Source organism: Erinaceus europaeus, chromosome 2, assembly GCF_950295315.1.
Source record: "Erinaceus europaeus chromosome 2, mEriEur2.1, whole genome shotgun sequence".
NCBI classification, from domain to species: Eukaryota; Metazoa; Chordata; class Mammalia; order Eulipotyphla; family Erinaceidae; genus Erinaceus; species Erinaceus europaeus.
The window spans coordinates 10,374,460-10,402,219 of NC_080163.1; the positions used below are offsets into that span (position 1 = coordinate 10,374,460).

Below are 27,760 nucleotides of genomic sequence, written 5' to 3' on the forward strand. Positions count from 1 at the left end.
GTCACTGCCAGAAAAAGAATGGAGTGTACCCCATACATGTACCCAGTTCACCTGAGATCTGAAGTCGCCTTCTGGAAAGAATAGGTGTACAAAGTGACTGACACCGCCCCCCCTCTCCAGCCCAGTCCCAACCCACACGTATGGCCTGGTGCAAGGGAGAAGGCCCAGCCTCACTCTTCTGGAAGTCTTCATCCAGCTCAAGGGAGGAGGCTGGGCAGGACACAGGCTTCCCACATGGAGGATCCAGCACCCTTCCACATGGAAACCTTGATCTACCAGCATCACTGCAGACCAGAAACCCTGTCTCCCAAGGCAGTGCAGCGCTTTTATGTCTGGATTCCATGAAGCCAAGAGAAGTCTCGCCATTAGCTTGTCCACCCTCGTCTCTCTGACTCGCTGCTGAGTCCTGTCCTGAAGCCGTGATTATACTGACAGCAATCCCAGGATCCCATTCTCCCTGGACACGATTCCCGTCCGCCCCCCCACCCCTCCAGAGCTGCTACAGGATGGCGTCCCTCAGCTTGTCCGCCGACACCTGTACTGAAAGCCAGACCTAAATCAGTAAATAAATAAAACTGAAAGCTGTCTGACCTTCAGCTGCCCTGGACAGACAGGCTTCTGCCCCTCCCTCGCACCCCCCCCAAATCCACACGATGGCGGAAGGGGGGAGACCCACACCACCTTCCCGGGGCAGGAGACGACAGGCCTTGGGAGGCGAAATGTCCCCCGCAGACCCCGCGACAGACCACGCAGGAGGCAGCTGGGGCTGGAGTTTATTGCACATAGACACGAAGACTCATGGAGAAGCGGCGAGGGCTGGGGGTTCTGTGTCAGGGTCTCTGCAGGGGCTGGGGGGTCAGCAGGCGAGGTGGGGGAGGGAGGACCCGCCCCTCCCGGCGGTGCAGGACCCGCGCCCGCCCGCCCCCCATCCTCCACGGGGCGACGTCACCGGGAGGGAACGCGGGCTCGGCGAGGGATGCGGCGTCCGCGGAGGGGCAGCTGCGGGTGGAAGGGAGGTCACCCCGGTCCTCGGCCCCCTACGGCCTCCGGTGTCTGTGCGGACGGCGGGCGGCTCGGGTGGCGGCGGCGGCGGCGGCTCCGCGGCAGGTCGAGCTGGGGAGGCGGCGGCCCGCCGGGGGCCCCCGGGAGGCAGGAGGCGGCAGCGGCGGCCGGGGGCGCAGGGGCGCAGGGCGGGGGCGGCGCGCTGGGCGGCGGGCCTGCGGGGCCGGCGGGGGGCCGCGTGGGGACCCAGATGAGCCCGTAGTAGACGGCGAGCAGCACGGCGGCCAGCGACACGCACAGGAAGTAGGCGCAGACCGGGGCCAAACGCAGCCAGCGACCCCGTGGACCCTCGCTCAGCCCGGCGCCCCCTGGGCTCTCGCCGCCGCCGCCCACGCAGCTCGTGCCCCGCATCCCCGCTGCCCACTCAGCCCCGCGCCGCCCGCCTCGGCCCGCGCCCCGGAGGCCTCTCCAGGGGCCCGCCCCCTCCCGGGCCCGCCCCGCATCCCCGCTGCCCACTCAGCCCCGCGCACACCCACCCCGGCCCGCATCTCCCCGGGCCCGCCCTCTCCTCCGCCTCCTCCCGCCAACCATCACCCAGCCGCGAATACCGCGGGGTGGACGACGACCCCCAGCAGGCTCTGCCACTGCCCCAGGCTCGCTCTCGTCTCCTAGCACCTCTCGGCCCCGCCGCCTCCAGCAGACCTACCTAGCTCTTATTCCCACGGCCCAATGCATGCCCCGCCCACAACACGCCCCGGACACGCCCCCTGGGAACCCAGGCTCCGCAAATAAGACTGGCCCCACCCCTTGGAACTTAAACCCGGCCCCACTCCTTGAAGCCCAAGCACCGCCCAGACGCCTGGCCCCGCCCCTTGGAACCCAGGTGCCGGCGACGTCTGGCCCCGCCCCTTGGAACCCAGGTGCCGCCGACGTCTGGCCCCGCCCCCTAGAGCTCGGGCGCGGAGTCCAAACCCCGCCCCTTCGGAACTCGACTTTTTCCCAAGCGCCTGGCCCCGCCCCCAGCCCCCCGGCCCAGTAGCCGTAGCCCCGCCCCAGTGCTACTTTCTCCGAACTGGACTCCAGCCTCGGATTCCAGCGCACCCTCTCCCTCCGTGTCCCATCCCCTCTCTCCAGGAGACCCAGCACCGTCCTCTGAGCACGCCCTCCCTTAAACTTCCACCTCAGTCGGTTCCCACGGGCACAGGCTGCCCCGCCAGCTTCCCACACTCTGAGCTCCGGCCCCAGGGCCCGGCGCTGCCCACACCCGGCACGCCCCCTCCTCTACCACCCTCAACGCCTCCCGGTCCCTAAAACCCCGGGGTGCAGGGCAGGTGCATGAAAACAGTCTGGGAGTGCAGACTAAGCCCCTCCCAGCAAAGGGGGAGGCTCCAGAGCCCCCTATAGTCTTCAGGAAGTCGGGGAGTCCTGTGGGGGGGGGGGGGGAGTCAGGGAAGATGTGCATCAGAGGGAGTGGAGATGCAGAGGCCCTTTCCTCCCGCCAAGGCAAACCCGCCAAGCACAGAAACCCAGCCTGCCCCCACCTCCCAAGACACAGTTCAAAGGTCAGCGGAAGCACTGCGTTTAATCGATTGGCCCCAAAGCAGAACAGTTCAAGTCCTTCGGAAATCTCTGGAGACTGCAAACCCGGCCGGGGGGCTGCGGGCGTCGGGGTACCTTGGCCCCCCGCTTAGTGGGTAGCTGCAGGGTGCCCCCATTTGTGAAACTAGGCCACTGCCCTGGCTCCTCCCCCGACAGTTAACTCCAGCCTGGCAGCCCGGTGAGGCGGAAGCAGCAGTGGGGCGAGAGCCAGGAGGTTAGTGCAGGCAGAGGCCAGTCAGCGGGCGGCCCCCGGGGGCGGAGCGGCCGCCACCACCTTGCAGAAACGCACCCTCTGGAAGTCGGTGATCTCCGCTGTCTCCTGGCCCTCCGGGCCTGCCTCTGGGGAGAGAAAGGGCGGTAAACGGCGGGAACAGAACTCGCCCAGCGCCCCAGCCCCCGGGGTCACGCCAAGGTCCCAGCTCCTCATCCCTACGCTAAGCGGCTTACTCGCCCCAAGTCCTTCCAGCCTAGAGGATGAACGCAGGAAGCATGCACATACCCTACTGGTGACAACCTGCTTACAATCACAGAATAATCTGTAGAGATCAGGGTCACTTGGCCAGAGGCAAAGCACTTGTGCCTGCTGCCCCTACTCACCTTCCAAGCCCACCCCAGACCCATCAATGCTAGCCCTGACTACCCCTCCCATGCCTGCCACCTGAGATGTACCACACAGACCCTTGGCTCTGCCCCCAAATCCTAACCCTACTGGAGACCCCCGTTTACCACAGCTTCTGCCAGTGCAAGTGGGGCAAGGAGGGCCAGCTCTTGCTGCTAGTCCATCAGGCCCAAGCTTCTAAACTGGGTCACAATGTCCATTCTACTGCAGCCCTTACACCTCAAAAACTGCCACTGGTTCACTCATTCTGGCCTTTCCATTTCTTTCCCCGTCCCCACCCCAATTTATTTTAATCTCTAATCCTGTCCTTAGACCCTTTTGCCCCTTTATAGTTTTAAACCCTGGATTTTACTTCTAGTTTCTTCCACTTCATCACCACCATTACCACCCCCACCCCATACATACACAATTTTATTTCCACTTTTCTAATCCATCCCTCAGAGACTTCCCACCCCTCCCTCTCCATTCCCAATCCAGCATTTGAAGCTCCCACAACCTTCCATGGAGTTCCCCACTCCCACCAGCCACAGCCAAAGCCACAGCCCCAGAAGAGAAGACAGACCCCAGCCAGCCAGTCCCCACCTGGAGCTGCTTCAGACCCATCCTCTTCAGCTTTCTGGGTTCCTCGGAGGCTGTGCCCACTCTCCAGGGGAGCAGGGGCTGGCTGATCACCTCCTGGGGAAGGAGGTGACCCAGTCAAGCCCTCTCCCTGCAAATATCAACCCCCACTCATGACAGAGGGCCCTAGGGAACGGAATGAGAAGGGGTACAAGGACACACTTGGGGAAGGGGGGTGTCATCGGTGTGTGTGAACTCTTTATTAGGGGAAGGGCTCCCCCAGCCCTGAACAGGGACAGGATGGGGAGCAGGTGTGGAGCATAAAGTGTCCTCTCAGGGCACCTGGGGGTGGGGCACAAAGGGTCCTGGGGCCCAGCCCGAAGGCCCCCCTGCCCTGCACCCTGAGCACACACACAAGCAGCCAGCTTCATGCATTTCCAAAAGGCCAGGCCTCACCCGAGAGGGCGTCAGCCGGGTGGGCGGTCCGGGGGGAATTCTGCTCCATCTCTTCACCCCAGTCAGGCACAGGCTGGTGGCCCCCCTCAGTGGAGAAGGGGCTGGAAGGTGCAGCCGAGTCCTGGGGGAGTGGCTCCGACTCCTTGGACCCCAACTCCTCAGGCCCCTGAGTCGCTGGGTGGGACTGCTCATTGCCGGGGCCACTGGTGGGCTCGGCCTCTTGAGGTGGCTGGTCTTGGGCTGATTGTCCCTCCTCCTCTTCCTCCTCCTCCAGCTCTTCCTCATCTTCACTCACATCTTCCCATTCCTCATCGTCTTCTTCTCCATCCTCCTCCCCCTCTGCCAGATCCTCCACCTCTTCCTCTTCCTCTCCCTCATCTTCAGGAGGCCGGTGGGCAGGGGCTGAGGTCTTGGGCGGCTGCGGGGAATACAAAGCAGGTCAGGGAGAGAATAGGGGCCCCGGGCACCCCCACGCTCCCTGAGGTTAAAGCCCACCTTCCTTACCTGTGTGGGTGTCTCCTCGGGAGCAGTGGGCTGTGGGGTCTCAGGGACTGGGGATGCTGCCTCCTCTGTCTCCCAGCGATCATCGTGGTCACTGAAGGAGAGAGAGGGAGGCATGGGGATGGAGCAGAAAGGGGCTTCCCGCCTCTGGTTTCTCCCAAGAGAGAAGCTGGGAACTGTCCCCCAGGTGCCAAGGTCACGGTGAGCACATGGCAGAGTGAGAAGGGTGCGAAGAGGAGGAACAGCTTTAGGTAAAATGGAGAGCCAGGTCCCAAACTCCCAAGACCAAACCCAGAGACACAGTAAGCCACAATGGGAGATGCATTAGTGGAAAGAAGCCCACAGCCTCCTTGGGGGAAGAACATGCCAAGAGAAGGGGTGCCCCACCTGTAGACACGGGGGGCTGCCTTGGCCTGGGGTCGGCTGTTCCTCCTCCTCCTGCGGCTGACCTCAGCTTTGTGCTTGGACAGGAACTCCCCAAAAGTGGGGGGCTTGGGGGGCCGGGCCCAGGCCTGGTCATCTACAACAGGACAGGGAGAATGTGGGACAGGATGGACATGGCACAGGCCACCACAATGCAGGGGCCAGCTTGCTATGCTGTAGCCCACCCAAGGACACCCACTCACCGTAGCGGTGGGATGGTTCAACGGCAGGGGCTGGGCCGTCCTTGAACCTGGGGAGAGAGAGGGTGAGGTGGCACCTGGGGAGGTAGAGGGAGCAGGAGGGGTGGGGCCGGAAATCATGACAGGAAAACAGGAAAGATGGATGGGCAGCCAGATTAGCAAGGGACACAATCGGGTGAGGGACAAGAGAAAAATTTCATAGAGCATGAAAAAAATTCATACACTCGTATTTGTTTGACCCCCAAATACAAAGGTGGAAAGTAAATGATCCTGGGGTCGGGTGGTGGCACACACAGTTGAGTGCACGTTACAGTGCTCAAGAACCCGGGTTCGAGCCCCCGGTCCCCACCTGCAGGGGGAAAGCTTTGCAAGTGGTGAAGCAGGGCTACAGGTGTCTCTCTTTCTCTCTCCCTCCCTATCTCCCCTACCCTCTCAATTTCTGGCTGTCTCTATCCAATAAATATAGTTTAAAACAATTTTTTTAAATAAAAAAAGTAAATGATCCCTAGCCTTGGCTCAGCAGAGCTCCGATCTCAGAGCCTCTGCACATATGCCTCCTACCAAAATCAGCTCCATCTACAACTACAGTCTGGGGCCTGGGGAGGGCCCAGGAGGTGTAGCACACACCTCCCATGAGCTGAGCCCTGAGTTTGAGTCCCAGCACCACACAGGAGTACTGTACACAGAGCAAGGGGGAGTTCTACAGATGCTGGAGCAGTTCTGTGGTTGCTCCCTGACTCTCTAAGAATGTGAAGAGGAGGACCCAAGAGATAGCAGTGGCACAAAAGACTTTCATGACTGAGCACCATAAGCCAGACCTGAGCAGTGCTCTGACAAAAATGATAAAATAGGGGCCAGGTGGTGACACACCGGTTATCATGTGCAAGGATCCAGGTTCAAGCCCCTGGTCCCCACCTGAAGGGGGGAAGCTTCATTAGTGGTCAAACAGTGTTGCAGGTCTCTATCTATCTCTATCTCCTCCTCACAATTCCTTGCTGCCCTATCCTAAATAAGTATTTATAAATATATATTTTTAAATATTTTTAATATTTATTTATTCCCTTTTGTTGCCCTTGTTTTTTTTTTTTTTTGTTATTGATGTCACTGTTGTTGGATAGGACAGAGAGAAATGGAGAGAGGAGGGGAAAACAGAGGGGGAGAGAAAGATAGACACCTGCAGACCTGCTTCACCGCCTGTGAAGCGACTCCCCTGCAGGTGGGGAGCTGGGGGCTCGAACCGGAATCCTTATGCGGATCCTTGCGCTTTGCGCCACCTGCGCTTAACCCGCTGCACTACTGCCCAACTCCCTATTTTAAGATATATTTAGGGAGTCTGGTATAAGGATCCCAGTTTGAGCCCCCGACTCCCCACCTATCTTTCCCTCCTCTCTCCATTTCTCTCTGTCCTATCCAACAACAACGACATCAATAACAATAATAACTACAACAATAAAACAGCAAAGGCAACAAAGGGAATAAAAAAACTATAGATACACATATACATATCTTAAAATAATAACAATAAAAGCAGCCCAGGAGGCAGCAGTGGATGAAGCACTGAGCTCTCAAGGACAAGGCCACATGTTCGATCCCCAACATCACGTGTCAGAGCAATGCTCTGGCTTTTTATTATTGTTATTACTATTATTATTAATAATGTATTTGATATACATAGCTAGAAATTGAGAGGGGAGAGGGAGATAGAAAGGGAGAGAAAAAGACATCTGCACCACTGCTTCACCACTCGTGAAGCTTTCCCCCTGCAGGTGGGGACTGAGGGTTTGAACCCAGGTCGTTATGTACTGTAACATGCACGCTCAACCAGGTGCGCCACCACCCAGCCCGATGTTCTGGGTTTTCTCTCTCGTATTCGTTGATCTTCTTTAGGGGCCAGGGAGGTAGCTCGAGCATCACACGCACAGACCTGCAGTTCACCCCCAGTGCACACAGCTAGTTAAAATGTGTTGCGTGCCTGGCGAGAGGCAGTGGGGGCACCTGCCTGCTGGCTCTGCAGCTGAGAAGCCAGAGCATGGGAGGCTCAGAGCTGGGCTGCAGGAGGGGAGACTCACATGCCATCAGTCTTCTCTGCATCCCACTCCCGCCGCCACTGGCCTGTGGGCTTGCGGTGCCTTTGCAGCCGCTCCTGGTCAATCTTCTCCCGCTCCTGCTTCCAGCGCAGGTACTCCGAGCGTTCCCGGCCCGTCATGGAGAGGGTCATGTCACCTGCACCACCCGGGCCAGCCCGGCGACCCTGCCCCCACAAGAAGACAGGTGGTCAGGGCCTGTTCCCTATAACCCACCCAACCAGACTCCCACCCCAGACCCCAGCCACCTGCCCTGGGTCACATGAAGATCAGAACCAGGTTGGCTCGAGTAGCACCCAGGCAGAGGCCACTCCGGGCGTCTCTTGGTTCTGTAGAACCCTCACCCCCCCACCCACCCCCACCCTTCATCCTGCAGATCTTCCTTCACACCTGCCATAACCTGACGTCATATGACATATTCAACTGTTTCGCTCCACCAGAATAAAGGCCACACTCATCCACAGCACCCAAGACAGGGCCTGACACCCCGGAAGTGTCCGGAAACATTACTAACATCTGTACTAGGCTGGATGGAGCTCAGTGGGAAAGCAGAGCATGCAGGTATGAGAGCCTGGGTTCAAGTCCCGACACCCAAAAGAGAAAGAAAAACTAAAATCTGTAAGGAGCCAACACTGTCAAAACATACATGAAGGCTATGAGAGGTAGCGTAGTGGCTAAGGCGTTGGGTTCTCCAGCACAAGATCCTAAGTTTGATTCCCAGAATCCATGTGCCACAGTGATATTCTGGTTTACACACACCCCCAATATCACTAACAAAGAAAACTTACTTTTTTTTACCAGAGCACAGCTCAGCTCTGGCTGATAGCAGTGCTAGAGATTCAATGTGGGGCCTCAGAGCCTCAAGCAGGAGAGTCTCTTGCAAAGCATTATGCCGTCTCCCCAGCACACCAACCTATTTATTTTTCACTAGCAAACTCTTCAGCTCTGGCTGGTATGCTGGGGACTGAACCTGAGACCTTGGGACCTCAGGCATAAAAGTCTTTTTGCATAGCCATTTTGCTATCTCCCCAACCCTAAATAAATTTAAAAGAAAAAAAATTAAGCTATAAAGTTGCTTGACTAGGACAAAGAATCAGCTCAGCCTGATAGAGCACCAACTTGCATGCCTGAGCCCCAAAAGGTGCTAGCTTCAATCCCTAGCACCAGCTCGCGTGCACACCCTTGCCCTCGCCCTCTCCCTCTCTCTCGCTCTCACTCACGCACACACAATTATGTCAGTATTTATAAATAAATAAGGAGGGCAGGCACCTGGTTGAGTGCACATGTTACAATGCTCTACTCCTGGGTTCAATCTCCCAGTCCCTACCTGCAGGGGAAGCTTCACGAGTGATGAAGCAGTCCTGCAGGTGTCTCTCTCCCGAGCAAATTAATGAACTATGTAAACAATAAGTAAATAAACAAGGCCGGGAACGTGGTTCAGCATGTAGAGCTCAAAGTTTGTGGCTCAGGGTCCTGAGTTCAAACTCCAGCAGCTCATATGCCAGTTCTCTCTCCCTACCCCACCCCAAAATAAGAGTGTCTTTGCACACAGAAACCGCAGGCACAAGACATGATTACTAGCATCAACTACCAGGCAGGTGGTTCAGTAGGTAGAGCTGGATTTGTACACGAGGACCTGCATTTGGTCCCTGGCACTTCATGTGTCTGTCTCACAAAGCCAATTTCTTTAAAAGTGAACAGAACCAAAAGCACTCACCAAGAGGAATATGCGCTGTGCCATGCCCACAGCTCAGGTTTGATGACTCAGGTTGGGGGCCAAGTACCACATGGGAGGTATTATGGCAGTGGGGAAAGCCCCAGTAGCATGGCATCTCTGTCTCTCTGGATAAGAAAGGAGTCGGGCTGGCGAGACAGCTCACCTAGTAGGTAACCTGCCTTGTCATGTGCATAGCTCAGATCTGCACCCCTGGCATGCCACAAGTAGCGTGGCACCAGAGGAAGTTTTGGTGCTGTGGTCTCCAAAAGCTGTCTGTCTCTCTATATCTGGAGAAGGCACCCAGAAAAAGCGAAATCACACATGTACAAGGCCACAGGTCCACAAAACAAAGTGGGACAGGCAGACTGTATAGTGGCTATGCAGAAGACGTTAATGCCCAAGGCTCTGATGTCCCAGGTTCAATCCTCTGAGCCACCGTAAACCACAGCTGACCAGAGCTCTGCTTAAAAATAAAAGAGGGGGGAGTTGAGCGGTAGCGCAGCGGGTTAAGTGCACGTGGCGCAAAACACAAGGACCGGTGTAAGGATCCCGGTACAAGCCCCCAGCTCCCCACCTGCAAGGGAGTCGCTTCACAAGCAGTGAAGCAGGTCTGCAGGTGTCTATCTTTCTCTCCCCTGTCTTCCCCTCCTCTCTCCATTTCTCTCTGTCCTATCCAACAACAACGACATCAACAACAATAATAACTACAACAATAAAACAAGAGCAACAAAAGGGAATATTAAAAAAATAATAAAATAAAAATTAAAAAGGTTAACCATTAATTTTTTAAATACACAGTATTCCAGTATCACAAGCCAGAGCTCAGCAGCACTGTGGTAGAACGAGAAATGACGAGAAAGGCTCGCCCTGTAGAGCACACACTTTACCCTCACAAGGACCCAGGTTCAAGCCCCCGCCACAAACTGGGAGTATCTTACTCAGGAAGGATTCTCAAGGTGGGACAGTGCAGTGACATCGCTCTCTCACCCTCTACTGGGGATGGCAGAGCAATGTCCGTGGAATGGTGGAGTCATGCAGACCTAGCAAAGCTGTGTGGCCAGAAAGCTTGCGGTCCTATATTTGAGGGTGAAGGGCTGAGGGCACAGCCACCGCCTCCCCAACTCCCTTGCCAGTAAAATGAGAGCCTGGCAGCAGACTGAGATGGCCAGGGCGGCCCACCTGCCGGCACCCACCTGCCGCTCCTGCTCGAGGCCAGAGCGCACACGTTCAAAGTCGGAGCCGCCCCAGTTGCGCCCGTGCCGCCGACTGCCCTCCCTGCGGTCCCGCTCAGGCTCCTCCAGGGGCCCTCCGCGCCGCCGGGGGTCATCCAGGAAGTTGCGCACTGGGTTGGGCTCCAGCACACCTTCCTGTGGGCACAGGACAGCAGGTCAGTGGGCGGGGCGGGGCGGGGCGGCAGCGCGACTCCCTCGGATGCCAGGCACTCACCCGCTGGTTGCGCTCATACTCCGCGATCTTCTCCATCTCCTCGTTCATCTTCTCGATGTTCTGCCGACGCCGCTCCTCCCACTCCTAGGGATGGAGAGGGAGACCCAGGCATCAGGGAGCAGCGCCACTCAACCCGAGGGACGGCTACGGCTGTGCAGACGGAACTGACATGCAGGCCTCAAGTGGGCCTGCCAGCGAGGCTGGTCTTTTCAGATCCTGCTCTCAGGCAAGAGAGACAGCACAGTAGTTATGCGCACACTCTCATGCTTGAGGCTTCGAGGGCCTACGCTCAATCCCTTGTACCAACATAATCCAGAGCTGAGAAGTGCTCTGGTTTAAAAGAAAAAAAATGTGTGGGGGACCAGGTGGTAGTAACGCAGGTTAAGCACAAAAGGCACAAAACACAAGGACCAGTGTTAAGGATCCCAGTTCGAGCCTCATTCTATCCAATAAATAAGAATTGAAAAATAAATTTAAAAAGTCTTGTCCAAAAAAAAAGTGTAGAGTGAGGGGCCGGGTGGTGGCGCACCTGGTTGAGCAAACGTATTACACTGCACAAGGACCCGGGTTCGAGCCCCTGGTCCCCACCTGCAGGGGGAAAGCTTCATGAGCGGTGACGCAGGGCTGCGGGTGTCTCTCTGTCTCTCTCCCTATCATCCCCTTCCCTCTTGATTTCTGGCTGTCTCTATCCAATAAATAAAGATAATAGAAAATTTTTTTTTTAAAGTAGAGTGGTCCGGGAGGTGGCACAGTGGATAAGACACTGGGACTCTCGAGCATGAGATTCTGAGTTCAGTCCCCGGCAGCACATGTACCAGAGTGATGTCCGGTTCTTTCTCTCCTCCTATCCTTCTCATAAATTTTTTTTTTTAAAGTATACTGGGCTGGGGAGACCACTGAACAGTAGTATTTGTGCACATAGGAGACCCTGATTCATCCCCCAGAACCACATAGAAAATAATTAATCTGGGGGAGTCGGGCGGTAGCACAGCAGACTAAGCGCTTAGCACATGGCCCAAAGCACAAGGACTGGCTCAAGGATCCCGGTTCGAGCCCTTGGCTCCCCACCTGCAGGGAAGTCGTTTCATAGGCAATGAAACAGGTCTGCAGGTGTCTATCTTTCTCTCCCCCTCTGCCTCCCCTCCTCTCTCTATTTCTCTCAGTCCTATCCAACAACAGCAGCAGCAGTAATAACAATGATAAACAAGGGCAACAAAAGGGGGAAAAATGACCTCCAGAAGCAGTGGACTCATATAGTACAGGCACCGAGCCCCAGCAATAACCATGCAGTCAAAAAAATTTTTTAAAAAGAGAAAAAAGGGAAGTCGGGCTGTAGCGCAGCGGGTTAAGCGCAGGTGGCGCAAAGCACAAGGATCGGCATAAGGATCCCGGTTCGAACCCCGGCTCCCCACCTGCAGGGGAGTCGCTTCACAGGCGGTGAAGCAGGTCTGCAGGTGTCTATCTTTCTCTCCACCTCTCTGTCTTCCCCTCCTCTCTCCATTTCTCTCTGTCCTATCCAACAATGACGACAACAATAATAACTACAACAATAAAACAACAAGGGCAACAAAAGGGAATAAATAAATAAAATAAATATTTAAAAAAAAAACAAAACTTAAAAAAAAAGAGAGAAAAGAATTAATTTGGGGCCAGGCAGTGGCACACCCGGTTTAGTGCACCCTATTATGTGCAAATACCCAAGATCAAGTCACCAGTTCACCACCTTCAGTAGGGAAGCTTCACAAGTGGTGAAGCAGTGCTCTTACCCTTTCTATTTCCCCCTTCCCTCTGGATTTTCTGTCTGTTCAATGGTAAATAAATATATATATAATTAAAACATAATGTCCAAAGGGCTGGCAAATAGCTCACTTGGAATAGGGCGCGGCCCAGCCCGTCACTGAAGCACACTTTGGTGTTGTGGCTCCCCTTCTCTCCTCCTGACTCTACACACACGTGAACACGTACACAGAGATATGCACATTTACACACACGGCACTAAACAACTGAGACTGGCACAGCCAGGATGATGGTGTAGTGACTAGAGTACTGGACTTAAAAATGTGAGGTCCTGAGGGGTCGGGCAGTAGTGCAGCAGGTTAAATGCACACGGCACGAAGCGCGGGGACCGGCTTAAGAATCCCAGTTTGAGCCCCCGGCTCCCCCCCTGCAGGGGAGTCACTTCACAGGTGGTGAAGCAGGTCTGCAGGTAGTTTCTCTTTCTCTCGCCGTCTCCCCCTCCTGTCTCCATTCTCTTTGTCTATCTAACAATGATGACATCAGTAACAACAATAAAAATAACTACAACAATAAAAAAGGGGGCAACAAAAAGGAAAATAAATAAATATTTTTAAAAAGTGAGGTCCTGAGCCAGGGAGACAGCACAATGGTTATGCAAAAGAGATCTTCATGCCTGAGGCTCTGAGGTCCTCAGGTTCAATCACCCCATAACCACCCGACCCCAAGCCAGAGCTGAGCAGTGCTCAGGTAAAATAAATAAATAAATAAATACATGGGGAGGGGGGACAGGTGGTAGCGCAGTGGGTTAAGGGCACATGGCACAAATCGCAAGGGCCGGCATAAGGACCCCGGTTCGAGCCCCAGCTCCCCACCTGCAGGAGTCGCTTCACAAGCAGTGAAGCAGGTCTGCAGGTGTCTTTTTCTCCCGTCTTCCCCTCCTCTCTTGATTTCTCTCTGTCCTATCTAATAACGATAGCAATAACAATAATAATAACAATAACAACAACATGGGCAACAACAAATGACCTCCAGGAACAGTAGATTCGTAGTATAGACACTGAGCCCCAGCAACAACCATGGAGGCAATAAATAAATAAATACATAAAGTCCTCAGGTTTGATCCCCAGCATCTCATGTGCCAGTGATGTGCTGGTCCTCTTGTTAATAAATCTTTTAAAAAAAAAGGGGGGGGTCGGGTGGTGGTGCAGCAGGTAAAGCACCCGTGACATAAAGCACAAAGACCAGCTTAAGAATCCTGGTTCAGGGAGTCGGGCTGTAGCGCAGCAGGTTAAGCGCAGGTGGCGCAAAGCACAAGGACCGGCATAAGGATCCCGGTTCGAACCCCGGCTCCCCACCTGCAGGGGAGTCGCTTCACAGGTGGTGAAGCAGGTCTGCAGGTGTCTATCTTTCTCTCCTCCTCTCAGTCTTCCCCTCCTCTCTCCATTTCTCTCTGTCCTATCCAACAACAATAATAACTACAACAATAAAACAACAAGGGCAACAAAAGGGAATAAATAATTTTTTTTTTTAAAAAAAGAATCCTGGTTCAAAGGGCAGAGGTAGACAGCATAATGGTTATGCAAGGAGACTCTCATGCCTGAGGCTCCAAAGTCCCAGGTTCAATCCCCCCGCACCACCATAAGCCAGAGCTGAACAGTGCTCTGGTAAAAAAAAAAAAAAAAAAAGTGACAAAATGGAATAAATATTTTAAAAAACAGGGGGCCAGGTGGTGGCACACCTGGTTGAGCGCACATGTTACAGTGAGCAAGGACACAGATTCAAGCCCCTAGTCCCCACCTGCAGGGGGAAAGCTTCACAAGTGGTGAAGCAGTGCTGCAGGTGTCTCTCTGTGTCTCTCTCTCTCTGTCTCTCTATCACCCCCTTCCCTCTCAATTTCTAACTGTCTCTATCCAACAGATAAAGATTAAAAAAAACAAAAACGCAAAGTGGGGGTTGTATTGTTAAATGGGAAACTGGGGAATGTTATGCATGTACCAACTATTGTATTTACTGTTGAATGTAGAACATTAATTCCCCAATAAAGAAATAAATAAAAAAAAAAAAATGTGACTGGGGTGGAGGGTAAACAGCATAATGGTTATGCAGACAGATTCTCATGCCTGAGGCTCCAAAGTTTCAGGTTCAATCTCCCACAACACGATAAGCCAGAACTGAACAATGCTCTGGTGAAAATAAAACGGGGCAGGGGGGACTGGAGAAGTGGCTCAGTGATATCACACAGATGTAATGCCGTTTATTCCTCAGTGTCATATAAAAACAAACACCAGGGGGAGTCAGGCGGTAGCACAGAGGGTTAAGCACAGGTGGCGACGCAAAGCACAAGGACCAGCATAAGGATCCCGGTTCGAGCCCCCAACTCCCCACCAGCAGGGGAATTGCTTCACAGGCGGTGAAGCAGGTCTGCAGGTGTCTTTCTCTCCCTCTCTCTGTCTTCCACCCCCCTCTCCATTTCTCTCTGTCCTATCCAACAATGACGACATCAACGGCAATAACTACAAAAACAATGGCAACAAAAGATTAATAAATAAATAAATAAATAAATAAATACACCAGGGGGTCAGGCGTTAGCGCAGCAAGTTAGGCGCACAAACGCAAAGACCGGCTCAAGGATCCCGGTTTGAACCCCGAGCTCGCTACCTACATGGGGGTTTGCTTCACCAGCGGTGAAGCAGGTCTGCAGGTGTCTATCTTTCTCTCCCCATCTCTGTCTTCCCCCCTCTCTCCATTTCTCTCTGTCCTATCCAACAACAATAACAGCTATGGCAACAATAATGACAACAGCAAGGGCAATAAAATGGGAAAAATGGCCTCTGGGAGCAGTGGACACCACAGCAGTAACCCTGAAGATATAAATAAATAAATAAATAAATAAATAAATAAATAATAAAACACAAGCAGGAGTAGGGGGTGAATAGCATAATGGTTCTGCATAGAGACACTCATGCCTGAGGCTCTATGGTTCCAAATTCAATCCCCCAACCACCATAAGGCAGAGCTGAGCAGTGCTCCAGTTTTAAAAAAGTAAATACAGGGAGTCGGGCGGCAGCGCAGTGGGTTAAGCGCACATGGCATCAAGCGCAGGACCAGCGTAAGGATCCTAGTTCGAGCCCCTGGCTCCCCACCTGCAGGGGAATCGCTTCACAAGCGGTGAAGCAGATCTGCAGGTGTATATCTTTCTCTCCCCCTGTCTTTCCCTCCTCTCTCTACCCTATCCAACAACGATGACAACAACAATAGTAATAATAACTACAACAATAAAAAAACAAGAGCAACAAAAGAGAAAATTAATAAATAAATATAAAAAATTTTATAAAAGGGTGGTAACGCAGCGGGTTAAGCGCACATGCACATGGCGCAAAGCGCAAGGACTGGCATTAAGGATCCCAGTTCAAACCCCCAGCTCTCCCCACCTGCAGGGGAGTCACTTCACAGGCGGTGAAGCAAGTGTCTATCTTTCTCTTCCCATCTTCCCTCCCTCTCTCCATTTCTCACTGTCCTATCCAACAACGACAACATCAATAACTACAACATTAAACAAGGGCAACAAAAGGGAATAAAATAAATATTTTTTAAAAATTTTAAAAAGTAAATACAAACACCATAAACCCCCTGGACACACGGTCTCTTGAGTGTCCTGACAGGCCCTGGTAGACAAGCCTTCACACAGGCTACAGTGCCCTAACTGCCCTTGAGAAAGAGGCCTTTGGGAAGCCAATCCTGGACTCTGCATGTCCCTCCACGTGCCTCTCCTTCTGCTGGCTTTCTTGTGTCTTTTGCTGCAATATCTTAGCCAGGTACCTAGCAAAACATGGAGCCTGGACAGAGAGAGTGAAGAGAGACGACAGTACCAAATATTTTCTCCAGTGCAGTGGGGGTGAGTCTCACACCTGAGCTGTGCACATAGCAAAGCAGCATGCTATTCAAGTGAGCCACTTTTCCAGTCCAACACACACACAAATAATAATTAAAAAGAATAATAGGCCTGCCAGTGGTATACCAAGTTAAGTACACAGATTACCACCTGGGTTCCAGTCCCTTACTCCCCCCTGCAGGGGGGAAGCCTCCCCAATAGTGAAATAGGGCTGCAGGTACCTCTTTCTCTCTCCATGTCTACTACCCCTCCCCTCTCAATTTCTATCTGGACAGTGTAACAAGGGCGGGTAGATAGCATAGTGGTTATGCAAAGAGACACTCATGCCTGAGGCTCCAAAGTCCCAGGTTTAATCCCCGCCACCACCATAAGCCAGAGCTGAGCAGTGCTCTGGTGAAGAAAAAAAAAAAAAGTGAGAAAAAGAAAAAGAGAGAAGAAAAGAAAAATCATAAAGCATGAAGTGTGGTGACCAGAGAGCTAGCACAGAGGTAATGCACCAGATGTGCATGTGTGTGGTCCCAGCAGTTCAAGGTTTGATCCCTGACACCACTATCTGCTAAAACTGGCACATGCCCCCCATCCTCCCCTCTCAAAAATCAATAAATGATTTGGCTTGGTTTGAGGCTGGGGAAGCAGCAGTCCTGGAGGTGGCACAGAAAGACAAACAACAAACAGTTCCTTTAGGAGTAGAAAGACAGAAACCAGTCTGTTGGTCATCATTTCTCCTCTGGCTAATTCTGCTTCTAAAGACCCCTTCTGTTTCTATCCATGTTGGTCATCACGCCAGGTTCCCCCCCTGCATTGCTTAATGCTGCGGTCTACTTACATAATCATCGTTTTGTCTGAGACTCGCCCTGCATGCAGGGCACTGGTTTAATCCCCACTGGTTAGATGGAAGCTTGCTACTTGCAGGCTCCTCTCCACCCCCTATCCTACCAATTTCCTTTTCCGGCCTGGCACTTCCGTTCCGGAAGGTATAAAGGCAGTTCTTTTCTGATCAATAAAGACAGAATTGCATTGCGTTCCCGCTCAGCCACGAAAGTTCCTGGTTCCTCTCCCGCGTCGCTGAGTAAGCAGCAGCCTAGGGTGGCTCCAGCAGAGTTCTCTCCAAGCCAGAGAGCACGTACCAGGGAAGAAACACCCTCAGCCTAGCCCAGCACCAGTCAAAGGACTCCAGTCACTTCCCAGCTCCTACCTTGGACCTTCGGTCATTAGTGGATGCATCTCCAGCTCCAGAAAGATGAGGGGACCCCCTGCCTCGGCCCCTCCGGCCACGGCCCCCAGTTCCTCGAGAGTGTTCCCCTGGACTCTCCTCCCAGCTGCGGGAGGATCGGCCTGGGCCTGCCCGGGTTCCTTGCTGGGGTAATGGCCGGCCTCCCTTGCTAGGTCCTGGTGGCTGGGGGTTCCCAGGAGACCTCCGGGAGGGACCCAGGTTCTTTTCCTGAAAAGGGGATAAAAATATAGTCACCAGGAGCTGGGCGGTAGTGCAGGGAGTTAAGCGCACGTGGCGCGAAGCACAGGGACCGGCATAAGAATTCCCGTTCGAGCCCCTGGCTCTCCACCTGCAAGGGAGTCGCTTCACAGGCGGTGAAGCAGGTCTGCAGGTGTCTATCTTTCTCTCCCCCTCTGTCTTCCCCTCCTCTCTCCATTTCTCTCTGTCCTATCTAACAACGAGGACAACAATAATAACTACAACAATAAAAACAACAAGGGCAACAAAAGGGAAAATAAATAAAATTTAAAGAAAAAATATATATATATACATATAGTCACTGAGGCAGGGCGCTGGACCCAGGGTACCCACACATGTGGGGCAGTGTCCCCATGCTCCATCCTCATGAGCCCCCTCCCCACCAAGCTCACCACCTCAGCTGCCACATTCTCCTTTTCTACTGAGCGGCGGCCTTTCCGGGGAGCTGTCACTGCTACTCCCTCAAGCTCAGCCTTTTTGCGGTCCTCCTCAATCTCCTAGGAACACAAGAGAGGCAGGAGTGTCAATATCCCCACCCACCACCTGGGTTCCCACAGCACCCCTCCCAGACTTCTCCCTGTCTGGACCCCACTCAAGTCTCTCTCCTAAGCTTGAGAAAAAAAAGAAAAAGAAAAAAAGCTGGTCACTTCACTGTCTGAAGCTCTAACTCCCTGTTCCCTGCTCAGAGTTCTCCCCTAGGGCCCATCTCTAAGCAAGACACAAGTTATCCCACGGCCTCTGGGGTCAAGGGTGTGGCCTTATAATTGGCCCAACCTCTGCTCACACCTGTTTCCCCAACTACCCATCCCCCTTACTGTTCCTAGAACAAAGAGGCTTGCTGCACCTGCTCGGGGCCTTTGCACCTGTTGTTCCCTCTGCTAGGATATTCTTCCCCCACGGCCCCTTCTGTTGACACCACTCCTGACCAGCTTAGAGAGGCCAGCTCCCCTGTCAAGCTCTCCACTTCCCGTTCACTGTCTGCTGTGGTGTGGGTTTTGTCAGCTCTCGCCCCCAGCAGGACCTACGTTATCTATGCCTCAGAGCCTAAGATATTGCTTGGCACACAAAAGAAACTCCATATGCTTATGCTTTTTATAATGAGTGAATGCATGAAGAATGAGTAAGTGAAACCCCTCTTCTCAGCTCCCAGCTCAGTATCAGCCCCACTACCTACCGTGTCATCTGTGGCAGGGGCCTGGGTCTCATCCTGGATCTCTCTCCTTACCTCCTTCCACCACCGCCCACTAATCACCACAGCCCTATCTCAAGCACCTCTTCTCCCCTCAGAGTTCCTGCCCCAGTTTCCCACTTGGTTTCTGTTCTTTAATGACACCCCCGTCCACCAGTGCACAGGAGGAGATCTTCCTTAAGAGCTGTTCTGGTCTGCCTCCTCTTCTGCTCAGTTTTCCATGGCTGTCTAGAGCCATCAGGAAGACATCTAACCGGTAACCTAGTGGGTCTCCTAGTCTATAACCCCCAATGGAAATTGCAGTTTCAAGCTCTGAATTAATTTCCTTGCTTTTTTTTTTTTAATTAGGCATAAGGGGTCGTATGTGTGAAAAGTGCGCTCTAGGGAGTCGGGCGGTAGCGCAGTGAGTTAAGCGCATGTGGTGCATAGCGCAAGGACCGACCTAAGGATCTCGGTTCGAGCCCCCAGCTCCCCAACTGCAGGGGAGTCGCTTCACAAGTGGTGAAGCAGGTCTGCAGGTGTCTATCTTTCTCTCCCCCTCTCTGTCTTCCCCTCCTCTCTCCATTTCTCTCTGTCCTATCCAACAACGAAGACATCAACCATAACTACAACAATAAAACAGCAAGGGCAACAAAAGGGAATAAATAATAACTAAATAAATACATAGTTTTTTTAAAAAATGTGCATTCTAGGGGGTCGGGCGGTGGCGCAGTGGGTTAAGCGCATGTGGCGCAAAGTGCAGGGACCGGCTAAGGATCCCGGTTCGAGCCCCCGGCTCCCCACCTGCAGGGGAGTCGCTTCATAGGCAGTGAAGCAGGTCTGCAGGTGTCTATCTTTCTCTCCCCTTCTCTGTCTTCCCCTCCTCTCTCCATTTCTCTCTGTCTTATCGAACAACGAATTGCGTCAACAAGGGCAATAATAATAACCACAACGAAGCTACAAGGGCAATAAAAGGGGGGAAAAAAATGGCCTCCAGGAGCGGTGGATTCATGGTGCAGGCACCGAGCCCAGCAATAACCCTGGAGGAGGAAAAAAAAAAAATGTACATTCTACCACCGAGTGATTCCCTCAAGCCCCGAGCTCCACGTTTCTGCACAAACTGTTCTCTCCACCTGAAGCAAGTTCTGAATTTTTTATTTTTCAATAAGCCAGTGTCCTCTGAGCCTTTACCGCTCAGAATCCTCTCCTCCAGGGAGCTCTTTAATATCCTCCAGGCTGAGTCAAGAGCCCTCCCTGGGCCCCCATTCACACTAACTGCAGACAGGTCTGTGCTCACAATGGTCGGGAAGCTCTACTGGGATAAGCCCAGAGCTTCTGGGTCACAGCAGTCTCCCCAGCACCTACTGATACAGGTCTTGGGGAGCATTTGAGAACGAATGATGGAACGATGGGATGAAGGAGAGAATGCCAGGCTGAGTCCTATGGCTTTTATCCTCACAACGATGGGGACCCATGAGAAGGTTTTAAGTAAGGGAGATGTGAGGGAAACTCACTGCGGGGAGGAGAGGGGGTGGGGTCTCCCAGGACAGGGCTAGGGCACCTGGTAGCGCCGGATGAGGGCCTCGTTCTTCCGACGAAGAGCCTCGATCCTCTTGTCCAGCTCCGCATCCTTCTCCTCCTTAGATTTTAGATCCAGCGTGGCTGCCTGAGAAGGGGAACAGTGAGAAATGCCTCTACCCACCTCAGTGCACTGACTGTAGGGTCTGAGAATCTGGTGCCTGGGTCCTCTCCTTCCAAAGTCCCAATTCCAGAGACCCTGTTTTCCATCTCACCATTCTGTTGGCTGGATGGGGCCAGAGCCCCAACAAAACACCACCGCTGAATCTGAGATAAGCGCTAAGGAGTTCCTAAGAGCAGGAAAAAAATATATATTAAATCAAAGGTCTCCTAATATTTTGATTCCTCCCCTGCCATGTTGGGGGCTTTTCACAAATACATTTGTACCCCAAGAGATTTTTTTTTTTAACCAGAGCACTGCTCAGCTCTGGTTTACGGTGGAGTCAGGGATTGAACCTACGAATTCGGGGTCTCAGGCTTAAGAGTCTCTTTGCTTGTCCATCATCTCCGCCATCCCTTCTGCAAATGCGAGACTGAGACCGACCATTCCCTGGGAAAAACTGAGACTCACCCACTGCCTAATTAAACACTGGAGTCACACCCACCTTGGGAAAGTTTGGCCTCGCCCCACCCCAAAGGAAGCCTCCAGTGCGGGCCTCCTCACCCTGCACCCAGAGCTACACCCTCTGCAACTTGTGCCAGGAATCCGTCCTAGGTCCACCTCCCCGACCCATTTTAGTGCCCAACCACGTCCCCGCGAACAAGAAACACCCACCCCCTCCCCCAAAGCTGCAACCCCACGTCCCACACGCCGACCCGCGTCTCACAAGTCAAAGCTCATGCACGCTAAGTCCTCCCCCAGCGCCCCGAAAAGTTACTCCACACCTCGCCCGATCGAGGGTCTGAAACCAGATGCGGCACCCACTGCGGGACCTCCTGGGCAAACCCGACTTCGGCGGTGAGCACTAGCCGTCCACAACGCCGGCCTTCCAGAGAAAAGCGGCAGCCGCCCGGACCAGGTAACACAGTGGCCCAGGCCCAGGCCCAGCCAAGAACTTTCGAGCCACGCCCAGGGCCACGCCCCCCACTCCCAGCCAACACTCCGGCCCCGCCCCCAGCCCCCAGGGTTCCTCAGCATACGCCCGCCCACCCTCTCGCGGTATTACTGAGGCCACGCCCACCTGTGGCGGTCTGGCCCCGCTGCTGCCTCCCCAGCCTAGTCTAAAGCCCGCCCACGCCCTCTCGCGGTATTACCCCGGCCACGCCCCCAAGTCTCAGGCTTCCAGGCGCGCCCTCACTCCAGTCCCCGCCTCCTAGTCACCCGCGATTTCCCAGGCCCCGCCCCTCCAAAGACGCACCAGGGGACTGGAAAAAAACAGGAAGACTTGCCTCCAGGCATCCCCCTCCCACGTTCCGACCCGGCCTCCCGCCAAACTTTCCCACTCCATTCCCAGACTTCCCAGGCCCCGCCCCTGGGGCACACGTCACACCTAGGCCCCGCCCCTCGTGACACGCGCCCGCCTTCGGAACCCGCTTCAAGTTCCCGCGAAACTTCACAGCCCCTCTCACAGCGCTCCCGCCCCGCCCCTCACTATCCAGGAACGCGCTGGCCACGCCCCCCGCGTTCTCTGGGAACACTTTGGCCCCGCCCCCAGCTCCACCACAACTTCCAGGCCCCGCCCCTCGCTGACCATCCCCGCCCAGGCCCCGCCCACATCCCCCGGCCAAACAGTTCACGTCCTGCCCTGCCCGCGCCCGCCAGCTGCCCGGGTGGGTGTCCTGTCCCCGCCCCCCGTGGAGTGCCGACCCCGCCCCCACGGACGCCTGCTCCCTCCTCCCGAGCCCGCGCCTTCCAAGTGGGCCGCCAGGCCCCGCCCTTCCGGGCGCGCTCCCGGCCCCCTCCCCCGGTCACCTGTCCCGGAGACCCCACAGCACCCGAGACTCCGGCTCCGTCGGCCTCCGCGTCCGCAGCTCCCGGGCCGCGCGCGTCACTTCCCGCGCGCACCACGTGAAGGGGGGGAGATGGCATGGGCCGCTTCCGGTCCCCAGGCGTGTTTCGGGGGGGGGGACCTTAAAGGGGCCGCGCACCCTCGGAGAGAAGGGAGCGACGCTTGCCCAGGTGTCCCATGGGCCTGTTAGGCTTCCTTCTGCCTCCTGAGTTTCCTTTCTCTCTCTCACCTCCACCTGCAGGCACTACGGCCATGGCTGCTACAGATCTGCCAGGATTACAACACGCACAGCAATGCAATCTTTGGTTAGCTGCAGAAAGTTTAACTTTTCTCTTTAGCCAGAGCACCGCTCAGCTCTGGTTTATGGAGGTGCTGGGGGTTAAACTTGGGACCTCATAGCCTCAGGCATGAAAGTCATCAACACAAGCCACTTGGATCATGTGCAACCCAGTCTTGAGTGGTTTCAGTTTTTAAACTTAAAAAGTATGAGGTCGCTTGGGAGCAGGTGGTGTTACTCACCTGTAAAGTACACAGGTTCCCACGAAAAAGTACCCGAGTTCAAGTCCCTAGTCCCCACCTGCGTGTGTGTGTGTGTGGGGGGGGGGGAGCTTCAGGAGTGATGGAGTATGTGTAGTGCTGTAGGTATCTTCTTCTGTCTCTGCCTCTCTTTCCTGCTGGCTACCACACTATCAAAAACAATACAGAAATAAAAATTAGTTGTGTTTTGGGAGGTGGCACAGTGAAAAAGACAACTTTTTCAAAAATTAATAATTAAAAGTAAGTTAGGGCTGGGGGTCGAATGGTGGTGCACCTGGTTGAATGCACATGTCACAATGTGCAAGGAACTGGGTTCGAGCCTCCGGCCCCCACCTACATGGAAAAAGCTTCACGAGTGGTGAAGCAGAGCTGTCTCTCTGTCTCCCTCTCTATCATCCTCTATCCCTACTGATTTCTGGCTGTCTCTATCCGATAAATAAAGATAATGGGCAAGAGTAAATAGCATAATGGTTATGTAGAGACTCTCAGGTCTGAAGCTACAAAGTCCCAGATTCAATCCCCTGCACCACCATACGCCAGAGCTGAGCAGTGCTCTGGTAAAAATAAATAATAAATAAATAACGTTAGGACTTGCAAATAATTCACATGCAAATAGACTTTCATGCCTGAGGTTCCAAAATCCCAGGTTCAATCCCCAGACCACCATAAACCAGAGTTGAGCAGTGCTCTAGCAAAAAAGAAAAAAAAAAAATTCAAGGTGATGACAGGAAAACACCTCAGCAGGCAAAGTTTAGGATCTTCATATCTGAGACTTCCAGTTCACTTCCCAGGGCCATATGTACTAGAGAGGTTCTCTAGCTCCTCTTTCTATACATCTTTCTCTCTTAATGTTTTTAGATAAAGACAAGGAGAGATTGAGGGGGAAGGGGCAGAGACAACGACAGAGACACCTGCAGCCCTGCTTCACCACTTGTGAAGCTTTCCACCTTCAGGTGGGGACTGGGGGCTTGAACCTGGTTCCTTGAGCCCTGTAATGTGAGTGCTTAACCAGGGACACCACCAACCTGGCTCCTTTATTTATTTCATAAAGAGACAGAGAGAAATTGAGATGGAGAGAGGACAATAGGGAGAGAGACAGAGGCCTGCAGCAGTGCTTCACCACTCATGAAGCTTCTCTCCTGCAGATGGGAACCAGGGGTTTGAACCTGGGTCTTTGTGCACTCTATTGTGTGCACTTAGACAGGCACACCACCACCCACCCCCTCCTCTTTTTTTTTTTTTCTACACCTCATGTGAAATTCTTTCTTAAAATATTTTGTAGAGGGGGGTCAGGTGGTAGTGCAGTGGGTTAAGCACACATGGCGCAAAGCACAAGGTCCCGCATAAGGATCCTGGTTTGAGCCCCAGCTCCCCACCTGTAGGGGGGGTAGCTTCACAAGTGGTGAAGCAGGTCTGCAGGTGTCTGTCTTTCCTCCTCTCTGTCTTCCCCTCCTCTCTCCATTTCTCTCTGTCCTATCAAAAAAAAAAAAAATATATATATATATATATATATATATATATATATATTAGAGTTTTTTTCTTTCCACAGCACTGCTCAGCTCTGGCTCATGGTGGTGTGAGACTCTAGGAGCTCAAAGCCTCAGGTGTGAGAGTCTTTTTTGCATAACCATTAGGCTATCTCCTATACCATTTAAAAGATTTTTAAAAAATAATTCCAAATAGTGATTACCTAAGGGAATAGTGACCAAAGAGGAGAAAGGGAGAGCTTGTAATATTCAGTTTCTTCCCCAGAAACTGGTTACCAATATGTTTACTTAAATCGTTATTTATTTATTTATTTATTTATTTATTTATTGTCATTGCTGCAGCTAGCCAAACTGACGTTTTCAGATGAATAGATGGAAGGATGGATGGACAGATGGAAGGATGGATGGACTGACATACCACAACATCAGTTTCCTCCAGTGCGGTGGGGGCCAGGCTGAAGACAGTTTCACACATGATAAAGCAAGCACACTATTCAAGTGAACTATTTTGAGCTCCTATAATTTTAGAGAGAAACAGACAAAAAGGGGGAGGAACAGTAGGTTTTATTCAAGTCTGTATGTATGTCCTTCATTTTAATCAGGTATATTTAAACAGTGTTTCCAACCATTTTGAAAATGGCTACTAAAAGTTTCAGAAAGAATCTTTTGTGTTTGCTAGTTTGATTGTGGTTTTTGTTTAGGTTTGTTTTGTTTTGTTTTGTTTTTAGACAGAGACAGAGACAGTGAAAGAGACCATGGCACCAAAGCTTCCTTCAACGCAGTGGGGACCAGGCTCAAACATGGCTTGTGCCTGTAGCAAAGCAGTACACTATCCAAGTGAGGTATATTTTCCAACAGTCTTTTTTAGTTTGTTTGTGTTTTCTTAGATGTATTTCTCTATTGTAGAGAGTCAGAGAGAAGAGAACCAGAGCATCACTCTGGCACATTTGATGACAGGACTTGAACATCATGTTTGAGAATCTAGCACTTTATCCATTGGGCCACGTCTAGGGATACCAAAACCAATCTTTAAAATACTGCATGTTGGGCAGGGGTAGATAGCATAATGGTTATGCAAAGAGACTCTCTTGCCTGAAGCTTTGAAGTCCCAGGGTTAATCCCCTGCTCCACCATAAACCAAAGCTGATCACTGCTCTGGTAAAATATAATATAATATAATATAATATAATATAATATAATATAATATAATATAATATAATATAATATAATATAATATAATATAATATAATATAATATAATATAATATAATATAATACTGCATGTTTAGGGGGGCAAGCGATAGTACAGTGGATTAAGCACAAATGACGCAAAGTACAAGAACCGGCTAAGGATCTCAGTTTGAGCCCCTGGCTCCCCACCTACAAGGGGCTCTCCTCACAAGCGGTGAAGCAGGTCTGCAGGTGTCTACCTTTCTCTCCCCCTCTCTGTCTTCCCCTCCTTTCTTGATTTTTCTCTATTCTGTCCAACAACAACAGCAATAACAACAATAATAATAACAGCATCAATAAACAAAAGGGAAAAAATAGCCTCCAGGAGCAGTGGATTCGTAGTGCAGACACTGAGCCCCAGCAATAACCCTGGAGGCAAAATAAATAAATAAGTAAATACTGCATGTTTATGTGTGAAATCCAGTGGTGTAACACATCATCTTCTTTTATTAGTGATTTAATAATGACTGGCAAGACTGTGGGATGAGGGATACAATTCCACACAATTCCCACCACCAGAGTTCTGCATCCCATCCCTCCATTAGAAACTTCCCGGTTCTTTATCCCTCTGGGAGTTTGGACTCAGGATCATTATGGGGTGCAGAAGGTGGGAGGTCTGGCTTCTGTAATTGCTTATTTACTGGACATGGGCATTGACTTCTCTGGGCAGATGACCTCACTAATGTGTTCTGGAACCTCATCTCCCCAGAGTCCTACCCGACTAGGGACAGATAGAAACATACCAGGAGAAGTCAGGTTGGCGTCATGGTAGCATGTACAACTTTGTGGTTGAAAAGCATTAAGATAGAAAACACAAGGGAGTTAGGCAGTGGTGCAGCGGTTAAGCGCCCATGACGCAAAGCGCAAGGACCTGCGTAAGGATTCCAGTTCAAGCCCCCAGCTCCCCACCTGCAGGGGAGTCGCTTCACAAGCGGTGAAGCAGGTCTGCAGGTGTCTGTCTTTCTCTCCCCATCTCTGTCTTCCCCTCTTCTCTCCATTTCTCTCTGTCCTATCCAACAATGAGGCCATCAGTAACAACAATAACTACAACAATAAAACAAGGGCAACAAAAGGGAATAAATAAATAAATATTTTTTAAAACATTTAAAAAGATAGAAAGCAGAACAAATTGTTTAATAATAAGGAACCTGGGAGTCGGGCTGTAGCGCAGCGGGTTAAGCGCAGGTGGCACAAAGCACAAGGACCAGCATAAGGGTCCCGGTTCGAACCCCGGCTCCCCACCTGCAGGGGAGTCGCTTCACAGGTGGTGAAGCAGGTCGGCAGGTGTCTATCTTTCTCTCCTCCTCTCTGTCTTGCCCTCCTCTCTCCATTTCTCTCTGTCCTATCCAACAACGACAACAACAATAATAACTACAACAATAAAACAACAAGGACAACAAAAGGGAATAAATAAATAAAATAAATATTTAAAAATAATAATAATAATAAGGAACCTAAAGGTAAGAATGTATCAGATGATATTTGGGGTCTCCGTGTTGGAAGATGCTAGGAAGAAGTCTATTTTAGCCATGTTCCAAGGGGCCCATGATTTTACTAACTTTTGTCTGGGCCTGACAGCTAAAATCCAGGTGGGCCAAGAGTATTGTTTGGGAAGATGGTGTCAGAGTTGAGAATAGGTCTAGTAAACTAGATCAGGACAGGGAGAAGCTCCCCAAAATGGAAACGATATATAAATGCCATAACTGTAAACCCCATTGATTGCATTGATGAACACATCTTTTTTTTTTTCCTCTAGGGTTATTGCAAGGGCTTGGTGTGGGCACTACAAATCCATGGCTCCTAGTGGCCATTTTCTTTGTTTCTTCTCCTTCTTCTTCTTCTTCTTCTTCTTCTTCTTCTTCTTCTTCTTCTTATTTGTTTGTTTAATAAGACAGTTAGAAATTGAGAGGGTGGGAGTCAGGCGGTGGCGCAGCAGGTTAAGCACAGGTGGCACAAAGTGCAATGACCAGCATAAGGATCCCCGTTTGAGCCCCCGGCTCCCCACCTGCAGGGGAGTCACTTCACAAGCGGTGAAGCAGGTCTGCAGGTGTCTATCTTTCTCTCCCCCTCTCTGTCTTCCCCTCCTCTCTCCATTACTCTCTGTCCT

General features: G+C 52.3%; 2 protein-coding genes across 5 annotated transcripts; both read right to left on the minus strand.

Annotated features, from left to right (window-relative positions):
• Positions 1 to 756: 756 nt before the first annotated feature.
• On the minus strand, positions 757 to 1,793 carry INAFM1 (InaF motif containing 1). The gene has a single exon (XM_060176820.1). It carries the CDS (start codon positions 1,411 to 1,413, stop codon positions 1,018 to 1,020), a length of 396 nt encoding a protein of 131 aa, XP_060032803.1. The 5' UTR covers positions 1,414 to 1,793; the 3' UTR covers positions 757 to 1,017.
• Positions 1,794 to 2,437: 644 nt separating this feature from the next.
• CCDC9 (coiled-coil domain containing 9) lies at positions 2,438 to 22,465 on the minus strand. 4 transcript variants are annotated; one of them, XM_060176812.1, is made up of 14 exons: positions 22,364 to 22,465; positions 20,667 to 20,741; positions 20,435 to 20,539; positions 18,098 to 18,202; positions 17,430 to 17,675; positions 10,606 to 10,689; positions 10,353 to 10,526; positions 7,428 to 7,609; positions 5,362 to 5,408; positions 5,123 to 5,255; positions 4,739 to 4,829; positions 4,235 to 4,652; positions 3,803 to 3,895; positions 2,438 to 2,940 (listed from the first exon to the last, which is right to left on the minus strand). In XM_060176812.1, the coding sequence occupies exons 2-14, from the start codon at positions 20,667 to 20,669 to the stop codon at positions 2,837 to 2,839; spliced, it is 1,785 nt and encodes a 594-aa protein (XP_060032795.1). In that variant the 5' UTR covers positions 20,670 to 20,741; positions 22,364 to 22,465; the 3' UTR covers positions 2,438 to 2,836. The 4 variants fall into 4 exon arrangements, with proteins under 4 accessions (XP_060032795.1, XP_060032777.1, XP_060032770.1 ...); XM_060176794.1 differs by having other exon boundaries at positions 22,387 to 22,443; XM_060176787.1 differs by lacking the exon at positions 22,364 to 22,465 and adding an exon at positions 21,337 to 21,561.
• Positions 22,466 to 27,760: the final 5,295 nt, after the last annotated feature.

What these genes read in the sequence shown, in the direction of transcription:
- INAFM1 (XM_060176820.1), bottom strand. Translation starts at nt 1,413, where the DNA reads ATGCGGGGCACGAGCTGCGTGGGCGGCGGCGGCGAGAGCCCAGGGGGC.
- CCDC9 (XM_060176812.1), bottom strand. An exon ending in AGTATGAGCGCAACCAGCGG is followed by an intron (nt 10,527 to 10,605) that starts GTGAGTGCCTGG and finishes CTGTGCCCACAG; the next exon opens with GAAGGTGTGCTGGAGCCCAA. An exon ending in TGAACCATCCCACCGCTACG is followed by an intron (nt 5,256 to 5,361) that starts GTGAGTGGGTGT and finishes GTCCTGTTGTAG; the next exon opens with ATGACCAGGCCTGGGCCCGG.